This window comes from Lampetra planeri, chromosome 47 (genome assembly GCF_965212315.1).
Source record: "Lampetra planeri chromosome 47, kcLamPlan1.2.h2, whole genome shotgun sequence".
In the NCBI taxonomy this organism is placed as follows: domain Eukaryota; kingdom Metazoa; phylum Chordata; class Hyperoartia; order Petromyzontiformes; family Petromyzontidae; genus Lampetra; species Lampetra planeri.
The window spans coordinates 2766122-2779572 of NC_136153.1; the positions used below are offsets into that span (position 1 = coordinate 2766122).

Sequence of the window (13451 nt, forward strand, 5' to 3'; positions counted from 1 at the left end):
GGGTGAGTGGGTGCGTGGGTGAGCGTGTATTCTGACCTGCAGTTTGGTGAGTAAGTGGGTGAGTGAGTGGCTGGGTGAGTGGCTGGGTGAGTGGGTGGGTAGGTGGGTGAGTGGGTGGGTGAGTGGGTGGGTGAATGGCTGGGTGAGTGGGTGGGTAGGTGAGTGAGTGGGTGGGTGAGTGGGTTTGTGAGTGAATGCGTTGGTGAGCGTGTATTCTGACCTGCAGTGTGGTGACAAGTGCTGGAGCGGTGGCGCAGCGGTTAGCGCGCTGCGCTACGAACCCAGCGACCCGAGCTCGATTCCCGCTCATGGCCAACACCAGTGACGATTATCTGAACCGGCCCTGGGCCTCCCCTAGGTCGACTCAGCCTCAAATGAATACCTGGTGCGGTGTGTAAACATCACCACTAGGGAGACAAAGGCGGCCGGGCGTGGCGGTCGCCACCCAGCCCCTCGAGTGCCGTCCCGGCCTTCATAAGTGCTTGCTAACAGCACTTGCCCCAACAGCCTGTTAAAGACTACACGGGGGATCTTTGTATGTGTGTCGGGATAGGTGTGCAGCTATGTGGATGTGCGTGTGGGTTTGGGAGGTGTGCAGGTGCGTGCTCAGGTGACTGCAGGTGCGTGCAGGTGCGTGCAGGTGCGTGCTCAAGTGCGTGCTCAGGTGCGTGCTCAGGTGCGTGCAGGTGCGTGCAGGTGAGTGCAGGTGAGTGCAGGTGAGTGCAGGTGCGTGCTCAGGTGCGTGCAGGTGCGTGCAGGTGCGTGCTCAGGTGCGTGCTCAGGTGCGTGCTCAGGTGCGTGCAGGTGCGTGCAGGTGCGTGCAGGTGAGTGCAGGTGCGTGCAGGTGAGTGCAGGTGCGTGCTCAGGTGCGTGCAGGTGCGTGCAGGTGCGTGAGGGTGAGTGCAGGTGCGTGCAGGTGCGTGCAGGTGCGTGCAGGTGAGTGCAGGTGCGTGCTCAGGTGCGTGCAGGTGTGTGCAGGTGCGTGCAGGTGAGTGCAGGTGAGTGCAGGTGAGTGCTCGGGTGAGTGCAGGTGAGTGCAAGTGTGTGCAGGTGAGTGCAGGTGCGTGCTCAGGTGCTGCACGTGGCCCCGCGCCTCGCGTGGCCCAGCCTCGGGCACGCGCTTGTAAATCTCTGCAGCGCAGACACGAGAACGCGCGGTCAGCAAACTCACCCAGCTCACCAACTCACTCACCCACCCGCCCTCTCGCCGACTCGTCCACTCTCATTCACTCGCTCGTCCACTCACTCACCTACCAGTCGACTCACTCACGAGCTCACCCACTCACTCACCAACTCACCCACTAATTCACCTACTCGTCCACTCACTAACCCACCCACTCATTCACCAACTCACTCACCCACCCGCCCTCTCGCCGACTCGTCCACTCTCATTCACTCGCTCGTCCACTCACTCACCTACCAGTCGACTCACTCACGAGCTCACCCACTCACTCACCAACTCACCCAATAATTCACCTACTCGTCCACTCACTCACTAACCCACCCACTCACTCACCAACTCACTCACCCACCCGCCCTCTCGCCGACTCGTCCACTCTCATTCACTCGCTCGTCCACTCACTCACCTACCAGTCGACTCACCCATGAACTCGCCCACTCACTCACCAACTCACTCAACCCACTCACTCACCAACTCACTCACCAACTCACCAACTCGCCCACCAACTCACTCACCCACCCGCCCTCTCGCCGACTCGTCCACTCTCATTCACTCGCTCGTCCACTCACTCACCTACCGGTCGACTCACTCATGAACTCGCCCACTCACTCACCAACTCACCCACTCACTCACCAGCTCGCCCACTAATTCACCTACTCATCCACTCACTCACTAACCCACCAACTCGCCCACCAACTCACTCACCCACCCGCCCTCTCGCCTACTCGTCCACTCTCATTCACTCGCTCGCCCACTTACTCACCTACCAGTCGACTAACTCACGAACTCGCCCACTCACCCACTAATTCACCTACTCGTCCACTCACTCACTAACCCACCCACTCGCTCACCAATTCACTCACCCACCCGCCCTCTCGCCGACTCGTCCACTCTCATTCACTCGCTCGCCCATTCACTCACCTACCGGTCGACTCACCCATGAACTCGCACCACTCACTCACCAACTCGCCCACTAATTCACCTACTCATCCACTCACTCACCAACTCACAAACTCGCCCACTCACTCACTCGCCCACTCACTCGCTAACTCGCCCATTAATTCACCAACTCGTCCACTCACTAACTCACCCACTCACTCACCAACTCACGAACTGGCCCACTCACTCACTCGCCCACCAACTCACTCACTCACCAACTCTGACGCTCATTCACCAACTCGCCCAACCCGCTTAGCACATCGCTCACCCATCCACTCACTCGGCTACCCACTCACCCACCCATTCACTCGTCCACTCACCATCCCACGTACTCACCTGTTTCACGGCGCGTCCCCGCGGAGACAGAGCGAAGGGGTCGTACTCCCAGGGGTCAAACGAGTCCAGGAACACGAAGCCCTGACCGCATCAACAAAGATTTACATCGTCAGCCATGATCGATGCACTGCTGGATAAAGTCCCCCCTCCCCTAGCCCATCGCTATCTCTCTCACGGCCCTGCGAAGTAGGAATCCATCGATCCCCTCCGTATGAGCCGGTTTCGTCGCTCCATCTCCGCTTTGGCTGTCATTCCGGCGTTAGTCTTAAACATGTCCTGACCCCGAAAGCAGGTCTGGGTGTACTGTACTGTTGATGATCATCGCTGTCATCATGAGTGCATGGCGATGTGGTGATGATGGCGCGTGATGTGATGATGATGGTGCACTGATGTGATGAGGTGGTGGTGCGCGCTATGATGGTGCGCTGATGTGATGATGGTGATGGTGGGCTGATGTGATGATGTGATGATGTGATGATGATGTGATGATGATGTGATGGTGATGGTGGACTGATGTGATGATGTGATGATGATGATGATGTGATGATGGTGTGCGCTGTGATGATGGTGATGGTGCGCTGATGTGATGATGTGATGATGATGTGAGGGTGATGGTGGACTGATGTGATGATGTGATGATGATGATGATGATGATGCTGATGGTGCGCGCTGTGATGCTGTGATGATGTGATGGTGTGCGCTGTGATGATGGTGGTGACAGCTCTTGCCCCCAGCAGTCCGTTGAGGCCACACGGGAGATCTGTGTCGCATCGCTAACACGCAGCGTAAATGTCGAGCGCAGGTGCGCGTGGCGTGCCAATCCCGCGCACCTTCTCGCCCACGTGCGCCAGGTAGCGCGCGTGCAGCTCCCGCTGCGGGCCGGGACCAGCTCTCAACTCCCGCCGGGGGCTCAGCCTCGACCCAGACACCCGCTGTTCGCCGGGCCCCGCGCTCATCTCCTGCCGTGCACTCAGACCCGACCCAGACACCCGCTGTTCGCCGGGCCCCGCGCTCATCTCCTGCCGTGCACTCAGACCCGACCCAGACACCCGCTGTTCGCCGGGCCCCGCGCTCATCTCCTGCCGTGCGCTCAGGCCCGACCCAGACACCCGCTGTTCGCCGGGCCCCGCGCTCATCTCCTGCCGTGCGCTCAGACCCGACCCAGACACCCGCTGTTCGCCGGGCCCCGCTCTCATCTCTCGATGCGTTCCGGGCCCCGCGCTCATCTCGCGCCGCGCGCGCTCCTCCCAGCGCGCCAAGCTCAGCTCCGCTCGCCGCACGCGCATCACCTCCTCGTGCGCCAGGTAAGCGCGCACCTGCTGCAAGGTGGGGGTGGGGGGGTGAGCGTAGCGGCATCCAGTGGCTGCGGTGACGACTCGGTCAGGAGTCGACAACATGTGGGGGGCTTTACACCATTGGAACCTCATTTGCCAGTAAAACATATGATAATTGGTTTTTTACCCTTCTATCTGGCAACAAAACTGACACTTTTTTTTGGGAGAGTGCATATATTTTCAGAGTTATGTTTTTTGTTTGCATTATGGCTGCAGGTATTGTGATCTATGCAAACATGACTCCTTGTAAAAAAGGTGTCAGTTTTGATGCCAGATAGAAGGGTAAAAAACCAATTATCATGTGGGGGGCTCTTTGGATTCCCTGTTGCGGGAAGACGTTTGTTTTGTGTGTGTGTGTGTGTTTGTTACTTAAATATAAAACATAATTTAACGTAAAGATCATTGATTTAAATATAGCAGAGAATGGGTCACTGTGGAATGGCTTGGTGACGACAGAATGTACAACTGGAGTGTTAAAGAATAACTTAGCGGGGAGCGGGGGTATAACTAAATGGACGCAGTTTATTCCATCCTCATATTTCAAGTCAGAATGCGTCCTGTCGCCTGCCGAATACCCGCTGCTGTGTCTGTGTGTACACGTGGATGTGCTCTCCAAATACTTTGGTCAAAAACAAAGAGATGGCTTTTAAAGGCTGCCGACTCCTACACGAGGCGCGCCCGCTAACGGCACTTGCCCCGACAGCACGTTAAGGCTATACGGGGGATCTTTGTCTTTGCGCCGCTCTTACACGCGCGAATTCCTCCTCCGAATCCAGCACGGGTTGAGTGGCGGCTCTGCTCCGTCTCGTGTCCACGCACGCACGCTCCTGCACACACACACATCATCATCATCACCATCATCACCAGCATAACCATCATCACCATCATCACATCATCATCACATCATCACAGCGTCAGCATCATCACCATCATCACCAGCATAACCATCATCACCATCATCACATCATCATCACATCATCACAGCGTCAGCATCATCGCAGCGCACACCATCAGCATCATCACATCATCATCACATCATCATCACCACATCATCATCACATCATCATCACATCATCATCATCACATCATCATCACATCATCATCATCACATCATCATCACAGTGCGCAGCGCACACCGTCACCATCATCACATCACCATCATCACATCATCATCATCACATCATCATCACATCATCATCATCACATCATCACAGCGCGCAGCGCACACCATCACCATCATCACCATCATCACAGCGCACACCATCAGCATCATCACATCATCACAGCGCACACCATCACCATCACCATCATAACAGCATCACAGCGCGCACCATCAGCATCATCACAGCGCGCACCATCATCACCACATCGCCATAAACTCATGATGACAGCGATGATCATCAATCAGCTCGGTCTCTCTCTGTCTCTGGAGCGGGCATCGCAAACTCTCGTTAACGCGGCCCACTGCAAACTCAACTTGAGTCTAAAAGTTGAGTTGCCCTTCGGGACCTGTCCTGTGAGATTGAGTGGCGAGGAAGGAGCGGTGGCGCAGCGGTTAGCGCACTGCCAGACGATTCCCGCCCACAGCCAACATCGGTAACGAATACCGCACCTTGAGCCGCCCTTGTCTAGTCAACATCGCCACTGGGGAGACAAAGGCGGCCGGGCGTGGTACTGGCAACTGTTAGCGAGCACCTATTGCACAGACACACGTCTGTGCGCGTGCGTGGTGCTGGCCACCCACCTCCCCTCGTGTGCCGTGCCGGCCTTCACAGGTGCCGCTCGCTAACATCACTTGGGGGGGGGGGGGGGCAGCTTTACCTTTGTGTGTCGTGGAGCCCCCCTGCACTCACCTGCAGGCGGCTGACGGAGCGTGCCGACAGCCACGGCGACACGGGCTCACCCAGCCTCGCAGCGCCGCCTACCGCAGAGCCGCGGCGCGCCGGTTGGACTCCAAACCCGGGTCGACGCGCGTGCAGGGGGACACCTCTCCCCGATTCTAGATTTGAAGCTTTCGTGACTGCAATGATTCATATTCTCAGGTTTTTTCGGTAAAGTCACGTAGGTAAAAACATTAAAATTAATGAAAGTAAAATAAAACAAAACAAAATAAAATTCACGACGTTTCGGAGGCAACACAAGTCTCCGTCATCAGGTGGGACCGTCACAGCCGAATTAGCTGCATCAAGTGAAGCAATGATTCAAGATGTAATCCCTTATAAGCAAGTTGAAGGGAGGTGGAGAGGGGGGGAAGGGAGAGCTTATCAGGCTGTGGTAGCCAATGAATGGAAACGTATCGGGAGGGAGGAGGAGCGGTGATCAAAGACCTCTCCCCGAGCCCCCGTGCCCCCGTTCCATGACGCAGCGAGGTCTGTGTGTGGTTGGGGAGGGGGGGCAGTCACTTATAGAGGGAGGGGCGGGGGGTACAGCGGTGACGTCGCCACGGCGCTTGTGCCAGGCTAGGTGCACGTTGAGGCTGCTCGGCCATTTGTCGCAGTCGCCCTCCAGCAATGACGGAGGGCGGAGGAGCGCCGCTCGCGTGTACACACACAAAGATCCCCCGTGTAGCCTTAACAGACTGTTGGGGCAAGTGCTGTTGGCGAGCACCTGTGAAGGCCGGAACGGTACACGAGGGGGTGGGTGGCCAGCACCACCCCCGACCGCCTTTGTCTCCCCAGTGGCGATGTTTACACACCGCACCAGGTGCTCATTTCAGGCTGAGTCGACCTAGGGAAGGCCCAGGACCGGTTCAGATAATCGTCACTGGTGTTGGCCGTGAGCGGGAACCGAACCCGGGTCGCCAGGTTCATAGCGCAGCGCGCTAACCGCTACACTACCGCTCCCCACACACACACACGCGTGTACACACACACACGCGTGTACACACACACACGCGTGTACACACACACACGCGTGTACACACACACACGCGTGTACACACACACACGTGTACACACACACGCGTGTACACACACACGCGTGTACACACACGCGTGTACACACACACACGCGTGTACACACACACACGTGTACACACACACGCGTGTACACACACACGCGTGTACACACACGCGTGTACACACACACACGCGTGTACACACACACACGTGTACACACACACACGTGTACACACACACGTGTACACACACACACGCGTGTACACACACGCGTGTACACACACACACGCGTGTACACACACACACGTGTACACACACACACGTGTACACACACGCGTGTACACACACACACACACGCGTGTACACACACACACACGCACGTAACGTACGAACGCGGCGATGCAGAGTCGCAGCAGTCTCCCTGCTCACACACACACGTGTACACACACACGTGTACACACACACGCAGAGACACGCGTGTACACACACACACACACGTGTACACACACGCACACACACACGTGTACACACACACACGTGTACACACACGCACGTAACGTACGAACGAGGCGATGAAGAGTGGCAGCAGTCTCCCTGCTCACACACACACGTGTACACACACACACACGTGTACACACACACACACACGTGTACACACACACACGTGTACACACACACGCACGTAACGTACGAACGAGGCGATGCAGAGAGTGGCAGCAGTCTCCCTGCTCCGGCTGAAGGCGCCGCAGGGCTGAGAATCGGGACGTGAGCTGCGAGACTCTCTCACTCCCGTTGCCATGGCAGAGTTTGAGAAACACAGCCACTCTGCTGTGTGTGCGTGTGTATATGCGTGTGCGTGTGTATATGCGTGTGTGTGCGTGTGTATGTGTGTGTATGTGCGTGTGTGTGCGTGTGTATGTGTGTGTATATGCGTGTGTGTGCGTGTGTATGTGTGTGTATATGCGTGTGTGTGCGTGTGTATGTGTGTGTATGTGCGTGTGTGTGCGTGTGTATATGCGTGTGTGTGCGTGTGTGTGCGTATGTATATGCGTGTGTGTGCGTGTGTATGTGTGTGTATGTGCGTGTGTGTGCGTGTGTATATGCGTGTGTGTGCGTGTGTATGTGTGTGTATGTGCGTGTGTGTGCGTGTGTATATGCGTGTGTGTGCGTGTGTATGTGTGTGTATATGTGTGTGTGTGCGTGTGTATATGTGTGTGTATATGCGTGTGGGCGTGTGTGGATGTGGCTAAAGCACAGCAAGTTGGTACAGTAGGGGGCACAGGTGGTGCATCAGCCAATCATCTCGGTCAGTCGACCCGTGGCACCTGCTGGGTCTGCCCCGTGACCTCCTCCCAGCGGGCGTTAGACACTTCACGTGGCCTCAAGGTGCACATGGCCTGGCACAAGCGTCGTGGTGACGTCACCGCCATTTAGTGGCGAATGGCGGTTGTTGTATGTGGGTGTGTATATGCGTGTATGTGCGTGTGTCTATGTGCGTGTGTGTCTATGTGCGTGTGTGTATGTGCGTGTGTGTATGTGCGTGTGTGTATATGTGCGTGTGTGTCTATGTGCGTGTGTGTATGTGCGTGTGTGTATGTGCGTGTGTGTATATGTGCGTGTGTGTCTATGTGCGTGTGTGTATGTGCGTGTGTGCGCAGCTTCCACCTGGCCACGCCGCGGGGGCTAAACGTGCGCGGCACGGGCTAGAGAAGAGATGGAGTGATGTGGTACAGGAGGACGTGGAGCTGAGTGGACTTGCCGATGACTGGTACCAGCGGTGTCAAGATCGGCCTCAGTGGAGGAGGCTCGTGAAGGACGCTACTGGGCAGTTGGAGGCAGTCGCCCTCCAACAACAACGGAGGGCGGAGGAGCGACGCTCACAACAACGAGCGGAGCGCTGGGTGGCTAAAGCACAGCAAGTTGACACAGTGGGGGAGGGCGGGCACCGATGATGCATCCATCAGTCATCTCAGTAAACCCATGGCACTTGGGTCTGTCCCGCGACCTCCCGCCAGTAGTGATCATTCATACCTCACCTTGGCTTCAAGGTGCACCTATCCTGGCACAAGCACCGTGGTGACGTCACCGCCGCTTGGTGGTGAACGGCGGTGGCTGTCAATTGGCTGCTGCCGTGTGAACGACGCGTCGGCAATGAGCAGCCAGGCAGCCGGGCGTGGCGTTGACCACCCATCCCCCTCGTGTGCCGTGCCGGCCTTCATCCGTGCCGGCCTTCATCCGTGCGTGCTCTCTAACAGCACTTGCACCATCAGCCCGTCAGAGGCCATACAGGGGAGGGGATCTGTGTGTGTGCGAGTCCACGTATGCCAGTGTCCATGATTGTAAACAACGTTGACGCAACCTTTATTCATCAGTACAGCAGAGCACGGATAAACTATACAAGAGCAGTGGGGTAAAAAACACATTCAGTTTTGTTAAAACTCGCGAATCTTCGTACTTCGTATCGTCATGGCAACACGACTCCGTTCACGAGAATTGCTCACACGCTCGCATGGTTCTGTGCGTCGCTGCGCAAGGTTCTGCGTGTGGTTCTGTGTGTGGTTCTGTGCGTGGTTCTGCGTGTGGTTCTGTGCGTGGTTCTGTGTGTGGTTGCGAATGGTTCTGTGTGGTTCTGTGTGTGGCTGCACGTGGTTTTGTGTGTGGTTCTGTGTGGTTCTGCGCGTGGTTGCGAATGGTTCTGTGCGTGGTTCTGCGTGTGGTTGCGAATGGTTCTGTGTGTGGTTCTGCGCGTGGTTGCGAATGGTTCTGTGCGTGGTTCTGTGTGTGGTTGCGAATGGTTCTGTGTGTGGTTCTGTGTGTGGTTCTGCGCGTGGTTGCGAATGGTTCTGTGCGTGGTTCTGTGTGTGGTTGCGAATGGTTCTGTGTGTGGTTCTGTGTGTGGTTGCGAATGGTTCTGTGCGTGGTTCTGTGTGTGGTTGCGAATGGTTCTGTGTGTGGTTCTGCGCGTGGTTGCGAATGGTTCTGTGCGTGGTTCTGTGTGTGGTTGCGAATGGTTCTGTGTGTGGTTCTGTGTGTGGTTGCGAATGGTTCTGTGTGTGGTTCTGTGTGTGGTTCTGTGTGTGGTTGCGAATGGTTCTGTGTGTGGTTCTGTGTGTGGTTGCGAATGGTTCTGTGTGTGGTTCTGTGTGTGGTTCTGTGTGTGGTTGCGAATGGTTCTGTGTGTGGTTGCGAATGGTTCTGTGTGTGGTTCTGTGTGTGGTTGCGAATGGTTCTGTGTGTGGTTCTGTGTGTGGTTGCGAATGGTTCTGTGTGTGGTTCTGTGTGTGGTTGCGAATGGTTCTGTGTGTGGTTCTGTGTGTGGTTGCGAATGGTTCTGTGTGTGGTTCTGTGTGTGGTTGCGAATGGTTCTGTGTGTGGTTCTGTGTGTGGTTGCGAATGGTTTTGTGTGTGGTTCTGTGTGGTTCTGCACGTGGTTCTGTGTGGTTGCGAAAGGTTCTGCGCGTGGTTACAAGTTGCATGCAGTTAGGTAGTAAAAAGCAGTGGGGCAGCGGTTCGCACTGCAGTAACAGCCAAATGCGGTACGTAAACAACATCGGCAACGGGGTGTGTGGGTGGGTGTGGGTGGGTGTGTGAAGGGAGACGCACAACGCGCCGTCGTCTCGTGCAGCCCCTCGGCTACTTCCGCGCGAACTCCGTGCGCCCGGCTCGCGGCCCCCTGGCCCTCGCCGCGTCGTCGTCGTCGCGCCGCAAGCGGGCGGCCAGCGCCGCGACGGGGTCGGCGCGGTCGGGCAGCAGCACGTAGCGCACGCTGCGGCCGCTCACCAGCACCTGCGCGTGCCGCGTCACGCGGCCGGAGCGCCGCTCCTTGAGCTCGGCGTCGGCCAGGCGCACGTTCATGAAGGCGTCGACGTTGAGCACGAGGCCTCGCACCTGCGTCTCGTCGCGCAGCTCTACGGCGGCGTGCGCCCCGTGCAACACCGCCTGCAGCAGCGACACGAGGCTGTTGCGCGCGATGGCGCGCTCGCGTGGGGTGGCCATCGACGGCGCGCGAGCGGGCGAGGGACCGGTGACGGGGGGAGCGCAGAGCTGGGTTGGGGAACCTGCAAAACGAACACAAGTGGACGCGTCACACCTCCTCCGCCTCCTCCCCCCACCTCGTTTCCTGCTCCACGGGACGATAAAATGTGTCGTGCATTCTCAGCTACTCGACACAGCCGATTGATGAGTCGTCAGGAATCGAACCCAGGCACTTCTTACTCCGAGTAAGATGGTGTTACGACCGCGCTATGATCAACATAAAATTATTTTGTATACATCCCATCAACCACACGGCCTTCTGGCAGGTTTCACCAGTGCTGGTTCAACACGTCAACCAGTTTGTTTTACATTGAGTCTCATCAGCAGTCAATCTAGACCTGGACCAATACGGTTGACCTTCCAGATGTTTAGGAGGCAAGGGAAATTAAATTGAAAATTAAAACCACAAGCCACGGTAGTGCGATTGTGGCCATGCAACCCAGACTATTGACCACGTGGTAGAGCCCATAAACACAGAGAACCACACAGATGCATTAATGACACTAGCCCCAGAAGTGCGACTGTGGCTATGCAATCCAGACTATGGACCAGAGAGAGACTCGTAGAGATACATTGAGACAGGCTCAAGACACAAGCAACAGGCGTTCGACTGTGGCCATGCAACCCAGACTATGGACCAGAGAGAGACTCGTAGAGATACAGAGACCCACTGAGACACGTTAAAGACACAAGCAACAGGCGTTTGACTGTGGTCATGCAACCCAGACTACGGACCGCAGTGAACACACCACTGTGGTCCGCACTGTTTCAACAACAGCGACACGAACTCTCTCAGCTGAAGCGCTCTCGTGGTGGCCAGAAGCAGTAATTGAACATAGACACTGGTATGGAGCTCCTGAACAACATTGCTGGTTGGAACCTCATTTGCCAGTAGAAAAATATGATAATAGGTTTTTTTTAGCCTTTTGTCTGGCAACAAAACTGTTTTGTTGCCAGACAAAAGGATAAAAAAAACAATTATCATGTTTTTCTACTGGAAAATGAGGTTCCAATGGTGTAAATGCTTACCCCGAGCTCTCATACTCTGATGGCGTCATCTGGTCCAACACCATGTGAGACTAGGCTCTAAGGAAAGCCGTCTCGGGTGTGGACCAATCAACTTCAAGGACAGTGCATATCATTATCAGAGTTATGTTTTTTGTTTGCGTTACGACTGCAAGTATTGCGGTCTATGCAAACATGACTCCTTGTAAAAAAAGGTGTCAGTTTTGTTGCCAGACAAAGGGGTGTAAAAAAACAATTATAACATTGCTGGTGCCATCACACGCAAGAATAGAATTGGCAGGGACCCTCTCCATGAGGTATGGGTCCGCTTCGCCGTAAACCCATTTAATTATGCCGAACAGCACGACGTTGTTTGCGTCGTGGAGACTAATACATAGATTAGAGAGCGCCTGTCATTTTAAAATATCTCAAAGCGCCGTGCATAAAAATTTTAACTACACTCGCAATTAGAAATAAAACCTAAGCGAACTTGAAAGCTGACATTAACAACACTATACTAGAAATTCCGATAACATAATTAATTATAGAAGATGGCCACACTGGGGTTGCGTTGTACGGCCTGCGACGGACGGATTGCTGGAGAGTTAGGCCGGAGAACGAGGCGAGGGATGCGATGCATAGAGAGAGAGATCGTGAATTAGTGAGCTCACAGACGGACACAGGCCAGGCAAAGACCACACGGGCGAGCAAAAATATCCCCTGGGATAGAGACTTTAACAGGCTGCCGTTTTGGTTCAAGGGCTGTTAGCGCCGATGCAGGTTGGGAGCGTACACGAGGGGGTGGATGGCCAACACCACGCCGAGCCAAGCTGCCTTTTGTCTCCCCACCACTGCTGATGTTTAGGCCGAGTCAACCTACGGGAGGCCCAGGACCTGCTCAGATATCACTCGCTACTGATGTTGGCCGCGTGGTTAAACCACTGAAAACGCAACTCTTTAGAACGGCTGTGTTTTGGTTTGTCCTTCCCCCCACACACCAACGATTAGCACGGTTAGCTACGTACGGTGCGAAAAAAGTTCAGACATAACACTGCGCCACCGCTCCCACCCACGAGTACAACCATTCAAGAGTACAACCATTCAAGACTACAACCATACGATAGTACAACCATAGAGTACACAAAGACACAGGGACAGCCACACGAAGGGGGGAGCTTGTTGTTGTAACGGTCGGACCCGCACTGAACATCCGTGAAAAGGAGCTTCACAACTCGCCGTATTTCTCCAGGACAAATAATTATTCTGATTCTGAGAGATAGAAGCGGACTCGACGACACGGACACACAAAGGGACACACACACGCATGACGCAGCACCAACAACATCAACCCCTCAAATATAATGCTTCGTAAACATTGACAAAATACTTTAAAAGTTCCGACAGTTTCTGCTGCGACTTTCTTCCGTGCCGAGGACGCTGGGATCGTTATTGCTGCTGATGATATCCTAGTACTTACAGCAGCAGCTGATGATGATGATGATGGTGGTGGTGGTGGTTGTCGTAGTCTTTGCTGCTGCTGCTGCTGCTGCTCCGCCGATGCTGATTTGAAGCGAGACGAGACCCGGAAGTGCTGCTCACTTCCCGCCACTTGCGGCATCTCCCGCGTAAAAAAATGCCCTCGCAGCCAATCACAGCGCGAGGCCTCGTGACGTCAGCACCGCGCGGCCCAATCAGCGAGCAGAACGCTGGCACCCCCCCCTCCCC

General features: G+C 55.4%; 2 protein-coding genes across 2 annotated transcripts; both read right to left on the bottom strand.

Moving 5' to 3' along the window:
• Positions 1 to 1068: 1068 nt before the first annotated feature.
• On the bottom strand, positions 1069 to 5780 carry LOC144733441 (uncharacterized). The gene is made up of 5 exons (XM_078615350.1): positions 5643 to 5780; positions 4539 to 4616; positions 3286 to 3774; positions 2456 to 2536; positions 1069 to 1131 (listed from the first exon to the last, which is right to left on the bottom strand). Exons 3-5 carry the CDS (start codon positions 3739 to 3741, stop codon positions 1069 to 1071), a joined length of 600 nt encoding a protein of 199 aa, XP_078471476.1. The 5' UTR covers positions 3742 to 3774; positions 4539 to 4616; positions 5643 to 5780.
• A 4356-nt stretch (positions 5781 to 10136) lies between these two features.
• LSM10 (LSM10, U7 small nuclear RNA associated) lies at positions 10137 to 13268 on the bottom strand. The gene is made up of 2 exons (XM_078615435.1): positions 13204 to 13268; positions 10137 to 10744 (listed from the first exon to the last, which is right to left on the bottom strand). Exon 2 carries the CDS (start codon positions 10680 to 10682, stop codon positions 10320 to 10322), a length of 363 nt encoding a protein of 120 aa, XP_078471561.1. The 5' UTR covers positions 10683 to 10744; positions 13204 to 13268; the 3' UTR covers positions 10137 to 10319.
• Between the last annotated feature and the right edge of the window lie 183 nt (positions 13269 to 13451).